Below are 23226 nucleotides of genomic sequence, written 5' to 3'. Positions count from 1 at the left end.
AGCCTACCTGGTCTAGTCAATGTCAACGGCTCTCCAAACGCCTGGCAACTTTAGTGGATTCAATTTCAACTGGAAAGAGATCGTCCATCCCGAATACGTCGCTTCATCCGAACCCAAGGGGGGCTGTGCATCCCGAAACACCTCCTTCTTGACTCGTAACAGTATTAGAGAAAGCAGCTAACTCTTGGTGGAATGCGCGGGCAATTTAGGCTCATCAGGCCACTGTATTAATTAATAATATTCAATATCGTGGAGCCAAAGCCGTTGCCCATGTCAAGATACAAATCTCATTACTTACACTGACGATGGATTTCGAGGCCATCGCTTGGATTCCTTATAACACTGTGGTGTCTACCTACAAGAAGGCAGTTGAATGTTTCTTGCAAATCCGTCATCCGTAGGAACTCGCCTCGTCTTTCAGGGCCCCCAACCCTTTGTTTCGGATTCGCCGCGGGTAGTGTTTGATAAGCAACAGCCGATGTGTACCGAAAGTCTAATGAGACTGCCCCAGTCTCGAGGAGCAAGAAATAAACTCAGCAAAAGGTATCCTCAACTTATCCTAAACTTATAATAAGTTACCTAAATCTTTTTGTCATTTAGGATCAGCAGCAAAAGGTATCATAAACTTATAATCAGTCACCTAACTCTTTCTATCATTTCGGATCAAGGTTCTGAGTTTCTTTCCTCACCTAGCCCAGGTGTAAGGAAGAGCTCTGAGCTCATAAGAGGATAATGGATGTTTGAAGCCATATGCTTCGAAATTGGATCAGCTATCAAACTAGGTAATTATAATAGCTTGGATTACGGATACTACAGCAGAGAATATGAGCCAAGCGTGACTACCAACGCATATTAAATACCAAGCGTAGCAGTTCATTGAACCGTATCTTATTCCATGCATTCAATAATCGAGATTGAATAGATTACATCAATAGATCTAATTCCAGCAAGGCACGATGAACGACAATCGTCTCTCAAATAAAGCCTTCCAGGCCTTTATATCTTATTCAAATCATGGCTAGCAAGCCTATTATATAGACTAGTTCTTCCTCTCAACCTTTTCTAATCCTTTGTCTACAGCTTGCAAATCCATCCAGGGATATATATCCCCTTCCCAGTAGAGGTCGTAATGTCGGAAGCGAAGAAAAACAGCAATATAGTTGCAAAAATGTCGTTAAGGAGAGTCAAGAAGAGAATGGACCATCAAGCGTCGCATAGTATATAATTTTCAGGTGAATCAGCCCAGCTTCCTCCGTTTTGTGGCAAAAATGTCCTCCTCCTCTTTATACATGTGACTCCACCTCTAAAACCCATATCTTCAGATTTTGTACGTCCGAAGAAATCCGTAGTAGTGCGACGACCACCGCTAAACGCCAAACAATATGCTTCGTGCGCCACTTGGTACAGGTGGCGGCGACCAAGTTTATGATGAAAAAGAAGTATGTGATGACCGTGAGTTCGCAGTTGCAGCTTATTCATGTAGCGGCAGTGGAGGCTAAAAATATATGGTAAGATCGCTCATGTTGCAGAGCAGGTACAGAACGCTCAGGTATCAAGGACAATCAAAGCAATACGCAAATGCGGATAGTGATGTAATCAGATTCTCTCCTGGAACCGTGATGGTGAGCCAAATGATCCATCACGAGATGCAATGGAGCCACCACCTGTTGAGCCTCCCAGAGCATCAGAATCCGGTCTTGGTCGTGACGGGTCCGTAAAAGGATTCGACTCTGTAACAGGTGTTCGGGCTGGACCGGACCGAATTACAGGCACGCCACTTATTGGCCGCATTGGTGATCCAAGGGCAAGGTGAGGTGAATCCCGGTCACTCGGATCAAATGCCATAGAGCCTCTCCAGTAGTCAGAGTTCCCACTCATGACGCTTTCTCGATTCGCTCGGCCAGTCGAGGGGGGTTCGGTCCGCGGATCAGAATAACCATCACCACCAACCTGAAGAACAGAAGGAAGCTTCTTTCCTGAAACTCGGTAGAACCCTCTCTCACTGACAGGTTCCAGTTCGGAAGTTTGTCGTTGCTTTTTACCCATCAGTCCCGCAAACGCGGCAGTGATGGCCGCAGAAGCCCCAGCACGTTCGGCCATTGATGCGCCACTATTACCGTCAGGCCCAGATGTTGGGCCACCAATTGACCGCGTTCCAGACTGACTCCCACCGAGTATGCCACCTCCAGGATGCTTCTTCTTGTACCTGAGAGCAAACAGGACGAAGAACGCCAAGAACGCCACGCCCGCAATGCTTCCCACGACACCACCTATCACTTGCTTCTGCTGAGGCGAGAGTGTGCCAGTATCGGTGTTGTTGGAGTTCGAAGTGGTCGTCGCCGCTGGTGGTTGGTTATCAGCTGTTGCGGCACCGCTGCCTCCTTCATTATCTTCGTCTCCCCACGAGCCAGAAGACCAAGTTTCCTGAGCCGAAATGCTCGAGTACACAGAGTCAGAGTGAGTGTACGTTGAAGTGTCGCTAGGGTTGATGGAAGAGGTGACGAAGGTCGAAGATACCACCAGGACAGTGGAAGAACTGCGGGTCCGTGAAGCCGTGTTCGACGTTGGCGGTATTGTGGTTGTGGAAGGCTTGGATTCTGCATGCGTCACGTCGGTAGTAGCTGTTAAAGTTTTATCAGACGTCACTTCTGATGTGACATCTTGCGTCGCTTCCGAGGTCAAGTCGGATGTAGTCTCTATTGAAGTAGGGATGTCGGTTGTTGTCGCGGTCAGGTCATCTGAAGCAAGCGATGTCAGTCAGCACATGGCCTGGTCATAAACTCAAACTATAAATAGGAGGGGCGAATATTCGTACCGGTAGTTACGAGGGCGGTCCCCGACCCACTAACATCCGAGGCTGTTGTGTCAATGACAGTAGTAGGGGCGCCTGGTAACGTTGTTTCGTGGCTCGAAGTATCAGGATCTGTCGACGTCACAGATCCATTAGTCTCATTTGTTGGAGGAACCGAGTTAGATGGTAAATCGGCAGTGGGTAGCAACGTCGTGTCATTGACAGGCTCGGGCACTGAATCGGATACGGTCGCATCTGGGACAGGCGCAGACGGTGATGGGTCGGTCAACCCAGGTGTTTCCACGGCGGTCGCGGCGGGGGCAGACGGAGGTAACGGAACATTGTAGCTCGCAGCCGGATCCGACGCCACGGCCGCCACGGAGATCTTGGGTTCCGGGTCAGAAATGGCGGCGACGGTGATACCCGAGGCAGAATCCACGACGACGGTAGCAGGTGGTGCGTAATGGGTTTGGACTTCGATTGGCGATCCGACAGAATCGACGACCTGAACAACAGACACAGTCTGAACAACTTGGGTAACGAGATCTTGTTCAGCGCGAGGTTTTAGGGCATTAGCTTCGGCGATGGCGTGTACGTGGTTGGGCTGGGCAGCACGAAGATGGAGGTTGGCCGGCGACTTGCTTCGATGCAGACGGTGGTGGGAGTGGTGGGAGTGGTGGCCGGTCTTGTGGAGCTGTAGATGGCTCTGTTCGGCTGGTTCGTCAACGATTCTGTCATCAACGGTTTCGAGCTGGTACAATTGGAGATGAGCGTGGTGGAGATGGTTTGGAGAGATGTCCTTTTCACTTTCGCTGGAACGTAGGAAGCGAGGGTGCGAAGAAGAGCGAGATTGTTGAATAGAACCAGGGTCAGATTCACTCAGGACGGACAGATCCGAAGTAGGAAGGGAATGTGACTTTGAAGGATCCAAGTTTGAATGCAAAGGATCGACATCCGTATCCATTTTCCCATTGTTGCTTTCCTTACCCATATCCAGGGCCTGAGCGAGTGAAGGCCGGCTGGATGAGTAAGTCATTGGATTGGGTATGGATGCGACGCGGCCGCGGGCGTGGCCCGTTGAGAACGTGGCGATGAACCTGAAGTAAGTACACTACAGTACTTGCAATCCAGGTGACGAGAGGTGCCAATGCCAACTTTCGCTTCGTTCTGGTTTTAGTGGATGTGGCCCTGTAGTGCTGCGTACAGGTGGCCCGACGTCGTAGCCCAGCCTAGCCAACTAACGCACCAACCGGTTTCAGAGGAGGATACCTAAAATAACAACACGACTTTGACTTAAGTGGCTCCTTGCGCTGAAGGGGGACAAGGTCAGACGAATTTGACCCCAATGCGGAACACGATGTGGTGATCGTATTCGCTAGTGCGTGCTCCGAAAAAGAAGTGTTTCTGCCTTTTTCTTTCTTTGCATAAGTGTTATTAGTTTCCCAAGAGAGGCTGGTTTCTTGTGTCGGTTCTGGAATCAAACAGAGTGCAAATTGTATCAGCTTCCGTCAACAAAGCACATGATCGATCGTTAAAGCACTCGACTCGAAGAGTAATGGCAACAGCTCCAACAATGACGCGCAAGCACTAATCAACACGCACGAACAGGCAAAGAATTGGACTGATGTGGGTATGATGTCGTGAAGGGACAAAGGACGGGTCCAAGCTCAATCTAGGAGATATTTTCGCCCCTATGCAATCCTGCTCCGTCGTTGTTCGGTCCTTTGACTCCTTGATTTGAGGCTTCTTTCCAGGTCGATACGACACACAAAGTCGATATACGGCAACAAATAAATGAACGATGCCTTGGTCGTGATCCTTCCGGCGACGTTGATCTGATGGATATAATCCCGAAAGGTAACGGGCGGTAGGGCTATCGTGATTGGCGATATTGTATTGCGAGGTGAGTGTTGGCTCTGATGATATGGGCTTGCTTTGTTCCAGTTTTTTTTCTTGTTTGCGTGGGTAGGTATGCACAAGCGACAATGATCCTCCCGATTTCTTGGTTGTTGGTTATCCCTCCTTTTCAATCTCAATTTCCAATTACTATTATCGACAATTGTATGGCGACAAGCACAAACACGAGCGCTAGTTGAGGAGTCGTCGTCAACGTCGTAATTTTTGGTCGTCCAGATTCGTCTCAGAAGGGATGGTACAAAAAGAGCGATGTCGTTCAGGAAAAAAAGAACAAAGAGAGTGACTGGTGAAGACAACAGAGCAAAAAAAATGAGAGTATTACGGTCGGTGACAAAGGGTAGCAAGAGCAAAGAGAGAAGCCCAAGTAGAGCAAAAAGAGAGAGACAAGAAACAAGAGAGACAAGGTCAAGACAAGACAAGACAAGACAAGACAAGACACGACGGGAGGCGCCTATACTAAAATTGATGCGGGACAAGGAAACAGGAACAGGCCGAGAACACAAGTCAAACACGACCTTTCCTCAGGGTACGGGGTACTACTCATGGTGACCTTCTGAGAGCGTTCCTCCAGGTCGTGCGTGTGTGTGGTGCATGGGTCCCTACTGTAGTAGGTAGTCTGTGGTACTGGTACCTGGAGCTATTCCTATTCTTCTCTCAGTCTTTCCCGTTTCCCTCTCTGTTCCTCACGAATTGCGTGCCTCTCCCCTGTCAATATTCGGTGATCATGCCTAGGTTAAACTGGACGATGCGCGGTTATGAATGAGCTAACGGTCATGGACAAGAGGCCCGAGATGGAGATAATCTCGCTTCAAAGACACCGGCCAATCAACGTGGAGCAGCCGTACGACATAACGGCATGGGTGGGATCAGTAGGGTCATCACTTTATTAGCCAATGCCCACGGAATACGACAAGAAACATGATTCGGAGGTATTTAGAGCCGCAGGGGGCATACCACAGTTGAGTCGTGCTCTGGTTGGTGTAATCCAGAATTGGTGGTCAACCAACAACATCTCACGGATGGACTGTTCAACTACAGCGGTCACGTTGCACAGGGCTTGAACCACGGTACAGCATAACGTTGGGCCAGATCTGATATATGCACTCGTCAAGGACACGCTCAACACCAGGTAACCCCTAAGAGGAAGCAAAGCAATCAGCTAACAAGAAACATCCAGCCCACAGGAGCCACAACTGCGCTTAGAAACCAGGGTCTGATGTGCACAGTATGTAAGTACATATGTACTGGAACCCAGACCCCCAGGGAACAAGAAAAAGCCAAAGATTTTCCCTGAGGGATAAAAATAACTGGTCTAAAGGCTTTCTAAGTCTAGACTAAGTTTACCTAAATCTACCTAAATCTACCTAAATATTTTTATTATTTAGGATGGAAGTCCTACCAGGAAGTCTTCTTGCCTCTTGCCAAAATCTAAGCTTCTATTCTTTTTGCTTTTGTGAGTACGAACTCGAGGGAATCGATGAGTCACTGAAAATAATATTTGAACAAAAACAACAACGACCCCCTTTAACCCGTAGAAACAGGAGTCATTCAGCGGCATCTCATTCAACAGTCAAGCCCACTGAGACGCATGATTGAATCCATGTTCCCGGCTTAATAGTTTTACGTATGTACTCCGTACTATACTAAGGTAGGCATTGTCTTAAGCTACCTGTTCTCTTGATGTTGCTAGGACCAAAGTGGTGGGTTATGGTAGGAGAAAACGGTGGCCCACCATGGGTGGGTGTGGCCCGGGCCCCGAAGTATGGTTCTCATTCAAACAACGGAAGAAGCAACGCAATCGGGGAAATTAGACCGGGGTCGCTGAGCACGCATGTGCCACGGCAGACCTGACGAATCGGGGCTAACAGCTGAGATTCGATTCAAAGCTTGGCATTTATTGATGGACTCTCATGGTCTCATAGCCCGATGAAGTTTGAAGGTTAACCATCATTATCAACACATGCCAGTAAGATAACTTGGAATTTGTATCCGTGGGAGACTAACTTAGGTGATGATCAATATTATTCCGAGCTGCACGTTAATCAACCAATCTGATGTAAAGCATAGAGAAGATCGACATCTAGCCACTCTCGGGCCCTAGGCATGGGAATATGTAGTTATTATTCTCGATGATGTATTAAGACTCATTAAGTTCTGCATTTTTTGCCTGTTTTCCTCCCAACGTTTTCCCTCCCTTATTCTTGTTCTTTTTTGGTATACTCAGCACAAACACTTCTGTCCCCAGTGACATTCATATTCCTGAGACCTAAGAATATTCCAAAAATACCCTTCCACCACGTAACCAAAGGCCTGGCCCGTATAGGTATGGGTCCTTGGTCCGTGATGACCTGAGCCTAGGCCCGCCTGTAACAGTGGGTCTGTTGTTCTTTGATCATGCCTGTCTAGGTAGGGGAGGTTAAAAAAAACGTCCTCATAACAAATGATAAAAAAGACTTAGGCAACTTTCTATAAGTTTAAGATAAGTTTAGGATACCCTTCGTTAAGTTTATTTTAACACCTTATTAAGATCTGATATTAACTTGCTCCTTGAGGCCCATCTTACTGTCGTTAGTTGCCATCTGTAGTATGATCAATCCTCAGTTAGGAGAAATAAAAATAATAAAAAAACTACCTACTTAGGCTGCCTTGGATTTGATTTTGGAGGCTTTTGCTCAATTAACCATGCTTGGCTTCCTGAAAGTCCTTGATCTTGTTCTGGCTCGTCTCCCAATGCTTGGTGGATCGCTTTATACCACTCGCACATATGGGTATCTGTGTTATCCCGATCTTACTCACAGCATGTATTCAACCCTCGGTCAACTAAATATTCCCTTTTCCATGTCTTGAATTGTCCTCTTGGTCATGTCATCCTGCACCCACCCCATAATTCGGTTGCCAACATCACCAACAAGCTTCTCGTAATGTTGCCCCGCGAAGAAAAGACCACAATGTGCACCGACTTCGTCAACATTTGCCATGTAGATGTCGACCCAGGTTGGATCATCTATCCTGCCACCCTTAGTAGGCAGATTGCAGAATTTTCGGAGTTTCCGAGGTTTTGGTGACTTAAGGCCACGAGCCTTCGTGATGGCTTCGGCTTCGGCTTCAAGTTCGTATTGGGTTTCAAGATTATTGTTTCGCTGGGTATCTTCATGTTCTTGCACCTTCTGAGCCTCGTTTTCGAGCTCAGAAGCTTCCTTGATAAGGCGTTGCTCTTCCTTTTGCGATTCCTTCTCTTTCCTCTGCGAGTCCTTGAGAGCTTCCTTTTCCCGTCGGGCAGCTTCTTTCAGGGCCTTTTCAGCCTCTTTTTGTGAACGCTTCTGGCGCTTTTCGATGAGTTTCTCACGCTCTCGTACTGCCTTAGCATGGTCTTTCAGGGCATTCTCGTGAGCGCGTCTTACGCGCTTAGCCTCACGTTCAACTTGCTTGCGCTCATCTTTTTCCATGTACAAACTGGGGTCGGGTATATCCGGGGTTGTTGGTGGATCAGGGAGAGGAGGCAGATCTGCCTCTTCTTTTCCTGGTAACAAATTGTTCGTTATCTCGGAGTCAGTAGGCGCTTCGTCCTGGAAGCTAAGAGCAGTAGTTTCGGGCAGAGAATGAGCAGGAGATTCCTCGTCAATTGGCGTGGGATCAATGCTCTGCATGGACAACCGGTTAACATCAGAAGCTAAAGCTTCGTAATCGTCGACTTGATTGTCTTTTATTGTGGTGTCAGATGCCCGAGCTTTTACATATGAATCTAGTATAGTTTGGTGATCTCTAGAATTCCCGAGGGTATCACGATGCTCCAGGGTGATGGTAGGCAAAGGACTCTCCTGACGGGTATGCGGTTGGATCTTTTCGTCGGCATTTGTCTTGTTTGGTAGAAAGTCCAACTCCACGCAAGACGAAGATGCTGAACTGTTCGATTGAGCATATCTCGTTTCGGGGTGAGTTGTGTTGGCTGTACTAAGCTCGGGGCTACTAACATCGGGGCTTGCTTTAGGTGATTTTGGGCGTCCCGTGCACAGGGTGTAGTAGTTGACGAAGCGAACTCTTGTCAAAGGTCTACCCGAGCCCTGATTCACCTCTCCGGGTTGAAGATCATCAATATCTTCCAGGGCACGTATCTTGCGATAACGGGACTCAAGTCCTGTCGGGTCAGCAAGGCAGCTGCCAAACTCAAGGTATGAGAATATGTGTTTGGCGGCAGCCTGTATCAACCCCTCGGAGCGATACTTGTTGGCGAAGTGAAGCATACGTTGCACAAAAGGGCGTTCTTGTAAACCCGAGTCGTTGAAGAAAGGTTGGTTGAAATAGGGCTGGTTAGCGAAGGGATCGGATTGTTGTTGAGACGAGGATGCAATTGACGGAAGACTTGTGGATGATGCAGGATCAGTGCTTTGAGAGCTGGTGAGGTATAGTGAGGAGACACTGGGGTCACCAGGGATTGACGCCTCAGGGCTTGTGGGAGTTGTGCTACTGGTGCCTCTCTGGTTGCTATCTTGTGGTGGTGTAGCTGCGGGTTTGAATAAGCTAGTTATACCAGACACAACGATACCAGGATGAAGGCCAACGAATGGACAATCCAGAGATACATGTCCTATAATTCGGTGCTTGAAAGGGTATAAACCATATGGACTTGGGTTGGGCTGCGTTGAGTTTAGCAATATCCATGTGTACAACGAATTAAGTCGACGTACCATAAGCACAACGTCGGCAGCCAGGATACCTCCCATCGAATGCCCAACAAGAACTACATCAGTGTTTGGGGACTCGTGGGGACGAAGCCACTCGCTGAAGTTATCTCGTGCAACGCCTACTGAGCGATAAGTCTTATACCGCGGGTAAATCTTAGAGTGAATGACATGAGACTCGGCGAGGAGGTTGGCCAGAAGAGCATGAACATGGGCAGGAAACGATTGAAAAGACTGGTCGTTTCCTAAGAAACCATGGATATAGATGATCAGAAGTTTGCGACGACCTAGGTAATCAGCAGGATTTGTGGCCTGGCTATCGCGAGAAGTGTCAGGTAGGAGAGACTGCGTGGACGAAGATCGTGGATCTGGGCCAAGCCATGGTCCAGCAGAAAGAGGATGCATGTATGGTCCAGGAGTTGATGCCGACGAAGACGCAGCAGAAAGTGGTGTCTGGTGAACCGCTGAAGTTGAGGAGTTGACTGGCTTTCGGAGAGGTATTGGAGGCCTTTCTGAGTAGGCTGGCGGCGGTGGTGGTGAGGGGTCCATGATATCTATCAAATTGATGAGAGATGTCGTGGAGCGAATGATAGAGTAGATGGCAGGGGTTTGAATAAGCCTCTGACCGGTTCACTCATTTGATTCTTCAGTGGCTTATCGGCTGAACTTGGCAACATTGGTGAGTCAGTGTTGTTATATAGTGAAAAGACGTTACGTCGAATTCAGATACCTAGTAGTTAGTGAGTGATGAGTGTGGGGTGTCAGTCGTTGGGCCTTGAAGAGGCTGTGCCTCATGTACAACGAATTGGATTAGATTTGCCTCAGGTTGTGACTGGGCCTTCCAAACGCGGGATCCTGAAACACAGAATGATGTCGACGTTGCCAAGATCAACAGCGATGCACCAACTTTCAAGTACTGTAATTGCAGCCCATTCCCGTCCAGTCTGGTTGCTGTATTTAGGTGGTTTCTGGTTCTGATCTGCAGGTGGCATGCCTTACCAAAAACGCTCAAGGTCGCAAAGCAAAAATGTGGTGGTGGGGGGGTCCAGGAACACAGATCATAGGTACACCAGTGCCTTTTCCTTCATAATGAAAGTGAGGACTAATCACAGTCCACAGACAGTCCTTGATGCAGATATCTGCATTCAAGTTGGGAGTGTCTTGGAGACGAGTTGTATATATCGGTCTTAGGCTCCTAGTCTTTTATCCCTTCTCTAATGTTAGGTATCCTTATCTTTGGACATCACACTACGAAGTATCGTTCTCATCATCTGGGCGCCATCCGTCTCATGCCTTATCCTGTGAGTTGTGGGGGAAGCCAACGAACAGCAAAGCGACCGATCTGCTCGAATCTCCGATTCCTTCGTCCTCGTACGTCCAATCAATAGATCCCAATGGACGAGGGCGGTCAGAATGGTGTTTTGTATGACATGCAGGACAGGCATAACTTTGCAGTGTTGCCTAGAGAGACAACATCTGGCACAATAGCAATATTAATAGACGAGAACCCTCTTCCAAAGAAGATGCTAAAATAAAGAGTCCCCTAAGCTTAGGCTAAGTGACCTAAGTCTTTGCATCACCCAGGGTAAATCTCCTAAGTTTTCTTGCCCCCTGGGTAGGTAGGTAGTTAGCTTAAGCTTAATGGTTACTCTGTGCCTCATTCTCCCGTAATAGACTTTCCAGATATTAATCGTTATATTCTACACTATGGTATTCCGTATACATATGAGATGGTATCTAAATAAGACATCCGACGAACACCGTACCAACCGTTTGGCCATCCATGCAATACTCATCCATCTGTTGTACACTTCCGGACCTATCCAGACACTCATTACATATATGGTTATATATATCATCCTTTATGGCCGAACAGGAAACCCACACGATGATACATAGAAATTAAGCCTACCATGACAATGGGACTTATAACATGCAGGTTCATGCATACATGAAGAAGATTATCAATAGATATCGAGCTCCCTCAACTGCACGTCTAGCCTCCTCTCGTTGTTCATCGCCCCCTTAACAACAGCTGTATCCTCGTCCACACCAAGCAACCCACCAGCACCAAGCTCAAGTATACCAAGACGAACCAGAACGTCCTCAGCGTTCCAGTTGCGCCGGCCACAAATAAGAACGCTGGCAGAATCGTAGGACTCGTCGACCTTCCAATTGCGGCCGGAAATGAAAGCGCCAATAAGCTCATGCTCGCCTGGCGGGAGTTCGGAAGGGGACTCGGGGGACGATTGCGCTGCAAGGAGGAGTAAGGCTGCGATGGGAGAGTGAAAGGCGTCGAGGAGGTCGGGCGACGTAAGTGTGATTGCTGCTGCACTTGAGGACGTAGAAGCGGAGGATGTAGCAGAAGAAGGAACTGTGATACGGATTTCGAAGCAATACGTAGTAAGGCGGAGAAAGGTGATAGGTGTTGAGCGAGCGGCGATTTCATTCCCATCTGTTTCCCAGCAGAGAATCTTATCATCCTTGAAGCCGATAGAGATGGTCATATTGGGAACTGCCGAAATGTTGTCGACAACAGGAGCTTCCTCGCCGACTTGGTAAAAGCTCAGATTTGGCCCATGTCCGGTATACTCAGGGCGGAGCTTCCAACCAAGCCAACTCCATGAAGGGAATGGGCCCTGAAGCTGCAAAGGGTGTGTCGATAGATCGGTATTGCCTGGGGGGTCGTACAGCCAGCCGAGACCGACAGCTAGTCGATCAGTTCGTGTAGGACTAGGCATGTTTTTGAAGTCCTTTTCATGGAAGAGGGGGAGCCCAAGAACGGTTTCCAGAGCATTGTCCATCCGGGCATACTTGTCCAATATACCTCTGAAAGCGTCCAGACGGTCTTCTGGGAATGAGAATTCACGACTGACGTAGCCACTGACGATGTTTTTGAAATCGCCTGTACAGCCGCCAGCACCGTTATCGGGGAATACGCGACCGAGGTTGAGGGGAGGTTTTGTCTGCAAAGGGAAAGAGATGGATTCGTGACAGTGAAAGGTTTGGCACTGAAAGTAGATTTGCGATGGAGTAAAGACCAGACGACGACGTGATAGAAGCCCTTCCTGATATGTCCAGCCACGAGATGTCCACTTAGAGTTGGCCACTTCAACATCAGGTCTCGTCAGTGATGTGGTGAAACAGCCAGCCTCGGTCTGCAGTGATAGCTGCTCTTCACGCACCACACTGATGCCGGGAATACCGTCTTGCACGCCTTGGCCAGCTGCGACAATGATGGTTAATGCAGAGCGAGCATAAATATCTCCCATTTTTTCCAATTGTCGTCGGCGCTCGTGCGCGTTGTATTGAGGAAAGCAAAAACGGTCAACCCAGAGATATCGGAAACCAAGAGACTCGGTTACAGCTATGGCATCGGTAAGCAGCGGAGGCAGCACCTCAGGCAAGCCATTATGATCCCATTCCTCGTCGGTCGGACTGCCTCGCACATAGCTCAGTGTGACATACTCGAGTGCCTCCACGTTGAGGTCGTCCACAAACACCACCTGGTTGTCCTGACAGTCCACAAGCTTGAGACCTCGGATCGGTGGCCCAGATGCAGCGCATTTCGTATGAGAATGTTTGGACCGGCAAAAGTCCATCCAGGTCCGAGGTAACGCAATGTCAAGCTTGGGCGGTATCACACGGCCCCGGATCACAGGTGTAGCCTCGCTGTACCCAGCCATATCGTCATCCCCATCCACAATGCGCACGATATAGCCCCACGGTAGCACCTTGCTCTTTGTGGTGACCTCAAATATAACCGCGCCTCCAAGTTCATGTTTCTCTCCGACTCCGAGGCGCTCAAATGCCTGGCGAATGCGCAGATAGGGCGTAAATTTGCGTGTTATGTCCGGCTCGGCGCCTACTAAGGCTTGAAAGAAAATGCAATATGGACAAGCGGATAGCTCAGCGAGAGTGTGAGCCAGGGGGATCCAAGGCCGCGGCTGTCCTGGGCGCCAATTGAGCAGTGATGGAAAATCGATTGTCGCGCAAATGGCACAGGGCTGGTTCTCTTCATCGGCTATAAGTCTACTAAGGCCATTTCTTGCAGGTTTTCTATGCTCTGGCGCTGCGCCGCGGCGACGTCGTGATGTAAGTTGGTGAACATCGGGGGAGCTCTCTCGTGTAGAAGCGGAATCTTCGGTCTGGTGGTGTCCATTGGCGCTCTCTGGGCGACCGCGCCCAAGTCGTGTAAAGGCAAAGAGCCTTGATATCTTCTTCATCCCAACACGAGCAGCTGTATTTTGACCCGCGGAGGGTTTGGCTGCCGCCGCGCCATTCTGGCTCATTGGGCTATCCGATCGTTTGCGAGCTTCCTCTGCGTGGGTTGACGCGACAGCGATGGTGGTTTAAGACATGCGAAGGGGCAGTGATGGCAATAATAGTCGTAAAATAAATATATGGAATTTCAGCGAGCGTTTGGTGGTTTAGCTTAGTAGTAGTTGGTTTGATTTCGGTACTTTAGTGTAATGCACACGCGGGGCTAAAAGTGACGGCGTCGCCGAAAGGGGTCGAGCAGCGGGGGCTTAAGAAAGGAGAGGGTAGGAAAATAGCTGCCCATTACGGAGTAGGTATATCAATCTTGCTTCCCCTTTTTTTCAGCTCCAACTCATGTTAGTCGAATCGATTGTCAAACGGAAGTCATTTGGGGGGACTGAGGGCGCTGTGGTTGTAGTAGAACAGAGAAACGAGAAGGGTTAAAGTATGGAATAGGCAATTCCCCTAATGGGGAGGATGTGGTATGTTTATGCTTGCAGAGGCCGAAGGCCCCGAAGTAGGAGTAATCAAGAAACTAGCCAATTATAATAATAAGTAAGGACCATAGTTAGGTTAGTACTTTGTTGATGATAAAAGTTAATAACTGGATTCTTCCACATTCAATGTGTGGAGTTGCCTAAACAGGGTCACGTTTCTGTCATTACTGTACCGTATTAGTATCACATCACCGAAGGCTATATGCTCCTATTGTTTCTTCCAAGCATAAACTTCAGTTTGAGGAAGCTCTTCTTAGCTTGTCAATCATAACCCAAAAGCGGAAGCAAGCTTGCAATGCCGACATATCGTACATCTAGGGCTTGGGGTATCAGGAAACATAATAGCAGATCACCTTTTTAGAGATAAGTTTTTTTTGTTGTTGTTGTTGTTGTTTTTTTTGCGACAGTGGCCGCATTGTTGATTTTTAGTAAACCTTCCTTTGTAACCCATTGGATACGGCATGTTTTATCTATCATCTTAGTTGGTTGGAGGAGCACCTTGGCTTCGCTAGGCTTGGTTCAGCAAGAGCAAAGCTTGAATGGGCCCTTGAAATTAGTTACGGCCAAAGCCCATTTAAGCTAGGTAGTAGCTAAGCCTCAGGGAGCAAGAAAGGTTGAGACTTGAGAAGATATTGCTGGAATAAACTTGATAAAAAGCCTCTTGAGCTTAGGATAGAGGCCCTAATAAGTTTTCTTGCTTCCCATAGCCAAGTCTAGGCTCTGGTGAAAGATGGGTCCATTGATCACGCCGCAAATCTTCTTGGGTTGTCTCTGATGGACAGATACAACAAGGTCAATAGTGAATCTCCTTAGCAAGGCTGTATTGCCTCCATTTCTGAGAATACTTCTGTCTACATAATTCAATCACTACACTGAAAGGCAAAATATGCAGCTGCAGCTGCAATTGCCTTGTTGTGTTGAGTTTCTTTCTCGCTTCTTAGAAGACCCTGGAGGAACTGGCAATTTAGCCAATACCGGGAATAAACATTGGAGCACCTGCATTTCGTCCGGGCTTCTGGATTGGGAATGACGATGCAGGGGCCAGGGGTCTCGCAAGTCGGGACAGGGGTTTTTGCATTTCAACGCATGAGCTTTTTCCTTTTTCCCGTTGACTTGGCATGCGAGCTCTTCCGGCGTTTATATAAATTTAAGAAATTACATAACTTGTTGGTTATATTTACAATGCAGCATGAAATTACACTCTTTCAATGCCTGTAAAGCTCAAGTTATTCCTCTTGTTGAACTACTAAGGTGTAAAGTATTCAGTTCAATAAAACACTAACTTGTATTTAGCATACTCCATACATCTCGGCCAGTTCCACGTGGGACTTATACTTCCGAGACATCTATCCACCTTATTACTAGCGTTTCCAACACTGGTGCATAGGCTCCCCTCAGGGAGCAGGAAAATAAGATACAAAAAGAGTATGTCAAAATACACTAAGGAAAGAGTACCCTAAACTCAGGCTAAATTTATGTTGAGTTACCTAAGTCTCTTTATTACAAGGTCTTGAGTTTTTTTTCCTCCCCTGGACTCCTTATTGAGTAACAATTCTTAATCTAAGTCCCGGGCATTGTCTTCGATCCGACACTCTATTATCCATATTATTATGATCTACAGGCGTCCAAGCGGCACAGCTGTCATTTCAGCACCATGTCCGTGTGACTCGACGTCATAACAATAAGGACCCCCGATCAGCAATTTTGGTATAGGGTAGCGTTATGCGCACAGATTCTCAAACCACAACTGTTCGCGTGACCGTGTTTATAGAATCAGTTCAAGATTACAGGGCATTTTGGTAATGTAGAAGTGTGTTTATGTGTGTTTCGTGTCGGTTATGAAACGGGATTGCCATGGTCACATCGATCATGGCAATACAGACACGAGGAAATAGTCCGATTCAACTGGGCCGATACCCAATGCACGATATTGGACGAGAATAAGGGAATGCCACACTTTTGTATATCGTACTCTCCCAGTTTCGAGAGAACCATGAAAAGATCATAAATGTTAGATAGAATAATCTATGGACTGAGAGGCCAAGTTCGATCAATCTGTATATCATAGCTGTCTCCATCTCCTCTGACATCACCACCCTATTCCACATGTAGCTCTACAAAATCAGGCATAAGCAAGGGTATTGTCATGTCGAATTTTTCCGGGAATCCCAACATTGACTTCTCCTCCAGCCACGGAAGGTCCTCTCACGACAATCTACGAATTTATTAGCATGGCAAGGGATTTAGGTGCTGGTGAGTAACTTACATGGCCTTCGATTTTCTCATCAGTAGTCTTGTGAGCGCCGGCATCCTTGAGATATAGCTCGACACTGGTCAATGGAGGACCGAAGTGTGTCTTGGCATCAGCCGGGAGTCGATAGTCGTAGAGAACGGTCTGGCAAATAGCTCCAGCCACCTTGGCTGCGGTTAAAGCGTACACCACCCTCGCCCCAGTAAAGATACGTAGATCCGACAAAACGTTGGCCGGGAGGAGAGGGGTATCAGAACCTGCACGCTCTGCAACCAACACCAGACGAAGCTTGCCAGGCGTTGTGCCCAGGGCCGGGGCTGCGCCGGAAGAGAATCCAGAAAGCAAATTGGAGGTGGCATGAACTCCCTCCAGGGCCAGAGAACGAGTTGCCATGACATGAGAGGCGTTGGCCAAAGAAGATGTCAGCCTAGACGTGGACTCCTCATGAGTCTTGAGAAGTGTCTCAGGACTAGCAACCAAAACAGTGGGAGCAACCCCCTGAGTTGCTAGAACCAGGTCTGGTGACTTGCCGGCGACCGAGTTCAGCGCAATGGAAGCATTCGAATACAGAGCACCAAGTGTAAGAACGAGTGTATAGACGTTGGCAAGAGAATCAGCGGGTAAGAAAAGATCCGATGGGTTGATGCGCTCCTTGGTTGGGATAGCCGCGAGTTGAGCAGAAATAGCAGAGACAAGGTTGGCTTGACTGAAGCGCACCATTTCCTCAACCTCGCCAGGTTCAGTCTGCCAAAAGGTGACGACATCGGATGGAGTCTTAGAGGGGTCAATAGTCGGGAGCTCGGTGCCGGCATGGGCTGGGGAATCGCGAAGAATATCCTGCCAAGTAGCGACGTTGATGTTGCCGCCAGTACCTTCAGGGATCTCATTCCAGTCCATGTGGCTACTTCCTTCGTCTGTGACCCAAATGAGCTGTCGAAGAGATGGGTAGGCCTGGATTACAGCATCGAAAGGGAATGCGCCAGGAGCGGTAATCAAGGTATCAGCGGCAGAGCGGCGTAACATAGAAACAAGCTCATCATTGGACACATCAAAAGGGATCAAGACCGTTGTGAGGTTTTGATAGAAGCTGCAGGCGAAAAGCGTTACCAAGAGTTCGACTGAGTTCGGCAGGTAAACGGCAACCCTAATACCACCAGTCTCGGCAATGTGCTGACCAATAAGATTAATCTGACGAGTGATATCATCTTTGGTCTATTAGCATTGTCCATTTTCGCTGACAGGTCCCAACCATACCGAGCTTGTGATCCACAACGTTCTGGGAACCGAGGACAGTCAGAATCCTTCCCTTGGCCCCGTTCTCGCCGCCCTCAGCCGCCCTCTTCCAGATATCTCTCAAGTCGCCATCACGACCGCGAGACCACTTAGAAGCTCCAGTATCCTTCACATTAAGACCAGTATTGAGCGGCATGCCATGAGGAGCAGCCTGGGATCGGTAAATAGGACTCTCTCCTTCATTTCGGACTGAAGACGGGACGGCTTGGCGAGCTAGGAGCATGGGATGCACATCGGGATCGCGGGTCGAGATAACTCGATAGGAGACCACAGCCAGCAGGAGGGTCACTAGACCAGTCGAATAGACGTTCCACTGGCCGAACAGGTTGGTGACGCCTGCGTCGAGGCTGTCAAAGACGCCCATGATCGGTTGTGCGTCTCGCTTATCGTGTGTTGCAATGCCAACAGGTATTCCAGGACTTTTTTATAGTTGAAGCTGGGGCAAGTCAGCCATGCAGAATTAAAAGTCCTCCGCCTAGTGTGGATTTGGGTGTGATATTATAATGAAGGTCTCAGGTTTTGGGCGGGGAAGAGAATGAGGCGGCATTGATGGAATGGATGTGGGGAAAGCTCGGGGCTGAGCTGAGAGCTTCACGTCACTCACTCTCTTGGCTGGCTACCTCTGGCTAGCCAGGTAGTAACCAGACCTTCATATATAATGCCAAAATAAATTCAATAAAAGATATCCTAAACTTAATAAAGATATACTAAATTTGGTAAAGATATCCTAAATTTATATAAAGTTAACTAAGTCTTTTTATCAATTAGGATCAAGATCTTGAGTTTTCTTTCTTCCCCTAGCCAGAGGATGGACGGGAGTAGGGGAGGTAAGAAAAATCAGGGCCTCTCTTCTAAAGCTAGAAATTCATTAGGATAGATTTAGTACATCTTTAGGATCCTTAGGCGTTTTAGGATCTAAGCTTAGGGTCAGAAGTTTTCTCGCTCCGTGTAGTACGTCATTTGAAAACTATCTCCCCTGGATTAATAAGATATATATCTTTCAAGTCTGTAGGGTACCTGTGCATAGAAGGCTCACTATTCCTGTTGTTTTGCCTATGCTCCATGCGACATGATTGATTGAGCAAGGTTACGATCACAGCAACGCGCTTATCAGAAGCATACGCACTCATCCACTACATTAATACACAGTGACAATCATAAGGCATCAATATAAAACAAGGCGTTTTTTTAATCAGGACTTCTCAGTCCAGTCTGGTTATCTGTTCTACTACGGGAACTGAGCCCATGCATTCATGGTCCCGTCTTCAGAAGCCTCGTGACCCATTTATATCCCATGGAGTCAAAGCCTTCGTCGTGTCCTCCTGACCTGCAAAGAGCAAGAGCTTTTGTTTTCCTTTCCATGCCGTGCCGCCCAAACCAAAATCCATAACCTGTGGGCGTCGCGCGGCAACGCTCGTGCTCTCCGATCTGTTTAGATATTAAACAGACATAACCGTCCTGTTGACCATTAACCGTTGTTCCCTCCAGCTGTGTTGATTGCTCTCCCTCCGGTCCCCATTCCTAACAGGGACCAGCGAGCAATTCATGACCAGAGAACCGAGAAATCCACTTTTGTCTATGTGTGTGCACGGCGAAAACATGACCCTCTATCGTGAATGCGTGAAAAATGCCCTTGGGGTATAGGGGATAACCCCAGGTAGACGGCGGAAACATAAAATTCGTAATGCTGTGTCAGATCTGTTGGCTCATAAGCCTAGATCCGTCTGCATCACAGCGTGCTGCCAACGTCTGAAAGCTCCCCACATCTCGGTCTAAGGGTATCAAGCGACGAGTACGCCGAAATCAAAGAAACGCAATCTATCAGATGCTTCGTGAAATCCCTGGACCGAACCCAGTACTGCCTGTTGCCAGTAGCGATGGCATTCGTCTGCCACAGGTCATGGTGTCGCCGTGTCGTCCAAATGCAAGTCGTGCATGCAACCAGATAACATCGAGAAAAAAACATAAAAGAAAATCGCAAACGGGTGATGCCGCAGAATGCGTCTGCTAGCATCGTTCCACACCTTTGTCAGGTGCGCATTTCTCGATGGTGTCGAGATGTTTACCACCAAGAAGACTGAGCGCCCGGGCCACTGGGGTTTCCATAACCACCACCTCCATAGCCACCGCCGCCGCTGTAGCCACCACCTCCGTAGCCGCCGGAGCCACCGAAACCGCCTCCACCATAGCCTGAGCCCTGGGAAGGAGCATTGAAGCCGCCGCCGTTGTTGCCGCCAAAGCCGCCGCCGCCGCCACCACCACCACCGCCGAACTTACGGAAGTCACGTGTTGCACCACCGCGGCCACCACCACCACGAGAACGACCACCACGACCACCGAAAGAAGACTCCCGAGCAATGGTCTCGAGGAAAGCAGGAACCTCTTGGTTTGCTTCCTTCAGGAGATCCATAAGCTCCCGGACAATTCCACGGTTGCCTCGGTTGAAGAAAGCGGTCGCAATACCGGTGTTTCCGGCACGACCGGTTCGACCAATTCGGTGAACGTAGTCATCAACATCAGTGGGAAGATCGTAGTTGATAACATGCAGGACATTCGGGATATCGAGCCCTGTAGACCTAGTTAGTTCTTATTCTGTTGTCTCATGATGTTTAACTCACCTCGAGCAGCGACAGCGGTAGCGACCAGAATTGGGCATCGACCGTTGCGGAAAAACTCAAGAGCTCGCTCACGCTCACGCTGAGTACGATCACCGTGAATGGAAGTAGCTGGGAAGTTCTGGTTGATAAGGAAATCCGAAAGCGAATCGGCCATACGCTTGGTCTCAACAAAAATCAGGGTCAGACCATTGGCGTTGGAGTGGAGAATATCCAGCAGAACGGAGCGCTTGTCGACGTCCTCGACATACTCAACCTTTTGGGTGATGTTCTCGGAAGTAGAACCAACACGACCGACAGAAAGGAAGATATAGTCCTTGAGGAAATCGCGGGCAAGCATCTGAATATCGCGAGGGAAGGTAGCCGAGAACATGAGAGTCTGGCGGTCCTGAACTTGGGGCATGTCTTCACCCTCCACAATGCGGCGAATCTGGGGCTCAAAACCCATGTCAAGCATACGATCGGCCTCATCAAGGACCAGATACTTGATGTTCTGCAGGGAGATACGACCTCGCTCTATGAGATCGACCAATCGACCAGGGGTAGCAACAAGCAAATCGCAGCCACGCTCAATCTGTCGGAGCTGAGAACCAATATCGGCACCACCGTAGACAACGCAAGGGCGGACCCAAGATCGGTAGGCGAACTTTCGGGACTCCTCATAAATCTGGGAGACAAGTTCGCGGGTGGGGGCAAGAATCAAAGAGGTAGGGTAAGCCTTGCGCTGACGGCCGAACTGGCCAGCGGCATTAGCGGGCACGGGAGAAGGGCCGTTGATGAAGGCCTGAGAGAGGATGGGGAACAAGAAACCACCCGTCTTTCCGGAACCAGTCTGAGCACAGGCCATCAGATCACGACCACCCATAACGATGGGGATCGAGTACTTCTGGACAGGAGTGGGAACCTTGTAGTGAGCAAGCTCGATGTTTCGGCAAAGATGCTCATCTAGAGGAGGAGTGGTGAACTGGTGGACAGGCTCAGGAACCTCATGACCAGAAGCCTCAACGGGAATGTCATCATACTTCTCGAAGTTGATACCGGTGTGCTGCTTGGAAGGGTCATCGGGGGTACCAAAAAGCTCGCGCTCGACACGGGGGTTAGCCGGGCCAGGAACGTGCTTTCCATCGCGCCACTGGCCATCACCAGAGCCGCGGGCAGTGTAACCACCACCGCCTCCAGCATGACCATCCGAGTTGCCGCCACCGCCGCTGTAACCACCTCGACCGCCCCAGCCGCCCCGGCGGTTGTTGTTGTTGTTCTGATAGGTAGGAACGTCGTTGCCCCAGTTGGATTGACGGGCACCATAGTTTTGGCTGCATGCCGTCAGTGACTGTTCGATTAAGTTCATATAGATTGAAAGAAACACTTACTTAGCCCATGCACTGTTGCCAAGACCGTTGGGACCAGGTCCAGCAGCAGGAGGAGGACCACCGTTCATAGCAGGAGGGCCACCCTGGGGAGGGCCGCCCTGGCGGCGCATGTGAGGTGGGATGTAGGATCGCTGACCCTGAGCAGGGCCCTGCTGGGCGCCATCGTTGAGGGAGAGACCGCCCATGTTGATTTGATCAGCCATGATGACAGTCGTGATTCGGATCAGAATAGACGTAGAAAGATAGTTGGGTCGTAAAGACGCGTAAGAATCCGAAGCTGGCGAATAGCACTCTCAAAAGCGAAAGAGAGTGATGGTGTTGTGAAATTCCCGTCGAAAGAAAAGACAGGAAAGACGAGAGAAAGAAACGGAAGACCAACGCTTCCAATAATTTCCCGAAATAGATTACTTTTGAGCACAAACAAATGTCAGTGCTATGCAATTATCCCTCGAAGAACACGCAGAATCTTCAAAGGAGAGACGAAGGAAAGACAGAGTCTTGGAAAATAACACGGATAGAGGGGGGATGGAGGAGGTTTGTGGGATGAAGGGTTTGTTGTGGGAGGAAGAGAAGAAAAGGGACAGAATTGAGAGGAGAGAGAGAGAGGCGAAAGAAGAGTGGGAAAAAAAAATTGGTTGATGTGATCAAATAGGCTTAGTGCGGGCATCTGTCGAGTTCAAGATTTTTGGAGGGGGTTGCTCTGCGGTGAAGGCGAGTGGGAGGATTTTAGAGTGAGAGTGGGTCAGGGAGGGCCGTAAGTGGGCGAGGCGAGCCTCGAGGTCTCCGAGAAGTATCTTTTGGCCACCGCTCACGGCTGATGCAGCCAGTGAAGTTCGAAGTTTGGTGGAGAGACTCGAAATTGCTTGTCAAGAGGCTTGAAGTGGCTGGGCAGGAAAACAGAGAAGTGACTAACCTTATACTTATGACGAAGAGCGCACTAGCCCAGCCGTAGGCTCTTCTAAGTGGGCAAAAGAATTGTCCTGAATCGCTGTTGATGGTGTAGACGTCAGAATCTTGAGGACCCTGTACTTGCTGTGAAGCTTACCTACAAAGCAGTTAAATGGCGGGCACTACTTGACACTAATCTGTATTTTTCCAAAGCCCTAGAAATTGCATAAAAATAAGGGAGGCAAATGCAGAAGGGCAAAGAATTCAGGTGGAAGCATTCGTTGAGTAGCTCGAGTCAAGGGGCAACACTTAGAAACCGTGGAACCACCTCTGGTACTTGACCAGTACCTCGATACTACCTTATGGAGGTAAGCCAGATTCTGGGGCGGGCTAACAGCCCAGATGGGCTGGGGCAAAGTGGATTAATAGGGGACTCCTGGCAACCACAGGTGATGACGATTTGTCGGATAGCGATAGATAGGTAGTTGTATTTTGATGCCATGTACGAGGTAAGTTTACTTTGATTGTCAGGTATTAGGTAGCAACAGGGCCGTGAGGTCAACAGATGCCATGGTAAACGCAGATACATAACCGGCTATGGAGAGAAAGTGATACATGAACAATTGACCGGCCACTACTATGCAAGGAGTAGGTAAACTGACTAA

At 48.8% G+C, this 23226-nt stretch overlaps 5 protein-coding genes across 5 annotated transcripts; all 5 read right to left on the bottom strand.

Moving 5' to 3' along the window:
* Positions 1-1596: 1596 nt before the first annotated feature.
* On the bottom strand, positions 1597-3827 carry FMAN_04618 (uncharacterized protein; the record flags this gene model as incomplete). Its single annotated transcript, XM_041828652.1, has 2 exons — positions 1597-2738; positions 2816-3827. 2 exons carry the CDS (start codon positions 3825-3827, stop codon positions 1597-1599), a joined length of 2154 nt encoding a protein of 717 aa, XP_041679494.1.
* Positions 3828-7524: 3697 nt separating this feature from the next.
* Positions 7525-9936, bottom strand: FMAN_04619 (uncharacterized protein; the record flags this gene model as incomplete). Its single annotated transcript, XM_041828651.1, has 2 exons — positions 7525-9342; positions 9394-9936. 2 exons carry the CDS (start codon positions 9934-9936, stop codon positions 7525-7527), a joined length of 2361 nt encoding a protein of 786 aa, XP_041679493.1.
* A 1415-nt stretch (positions 9937-11351) lies between these two features.
* FMAN_04620 (uncharacterized protein) lies at positions 11352-13679 on the bottom strand (the record flags this gene model as incomplete). Its single annotated transcript, XM_041828650.1, has 1 exon — positions 11352-13679. The coding sequence occupies one exon, from the start codon at positions 13677-13679 to the stop codon at positions 11352-11354; it is 2328 nt and encodes a 775-aa protein (XP_041679492.1).
* Positions 13680-16266: 2587 nt separating this feature from the next.
* FMAN_04621 (uncharacterized protein) lies at positions 16267-18052 on the bottom strand (the record flags this gene model as incomplete). The annotated part of the gene is made up of 3 exons (XM_041828649.1): positions 16267-16359; positions 16411-17600; positions 17650-18052. 3 exons carry the CDS (start codon positions 18050-18052, stop codon positions 16267-16269), a joined length of 1686 nt encoding a protein of 561 aa, XP_041679491.1.
* A 1698-nt stretch (positions 18053-19750) lies between these two features.
* On the bottom strand, positions 19751-21876 carry FMAN_04622 (putative ATP-dependent RNA helicase DED1; the record flags this gene model as incomplete). Its single annotated transcript, XM_041828648.1, has 3 exons — positions 19751-20256; positions 20307-21616; positions 21674-21876. The coding sequence occupies 3 exons, from the start codon at positions 21874-21876 to the stop codon at positions 19751-19753; spliced, it is 2019 nt and encodes a 672-aa protein (XP_041679490.1).
* Between the last annotated feature and the right edge of the window lie 1350 nt (positions 21877-23226).

The sequence above is a fragment of the Fusarium mangiferae genome, assembly GCF_900044065.1.
Source record: "Fusarium mangiferae strain MRC7560 genome assembly, contig: FMAN_scaffold003, whole genome shotgun sequence".
Classification (NCBI taxonomy): Eukaryota; Fungi; Ascomycota; class Sordariomycetes; order Hypocreales; family Nectriaceae; genus Fusarium; species Fusarium mangiferae.
Note: the sequence above shows the minus strand (reverse complement) of the source record. Positions and strands in the feature narration are given on the sequence as shown.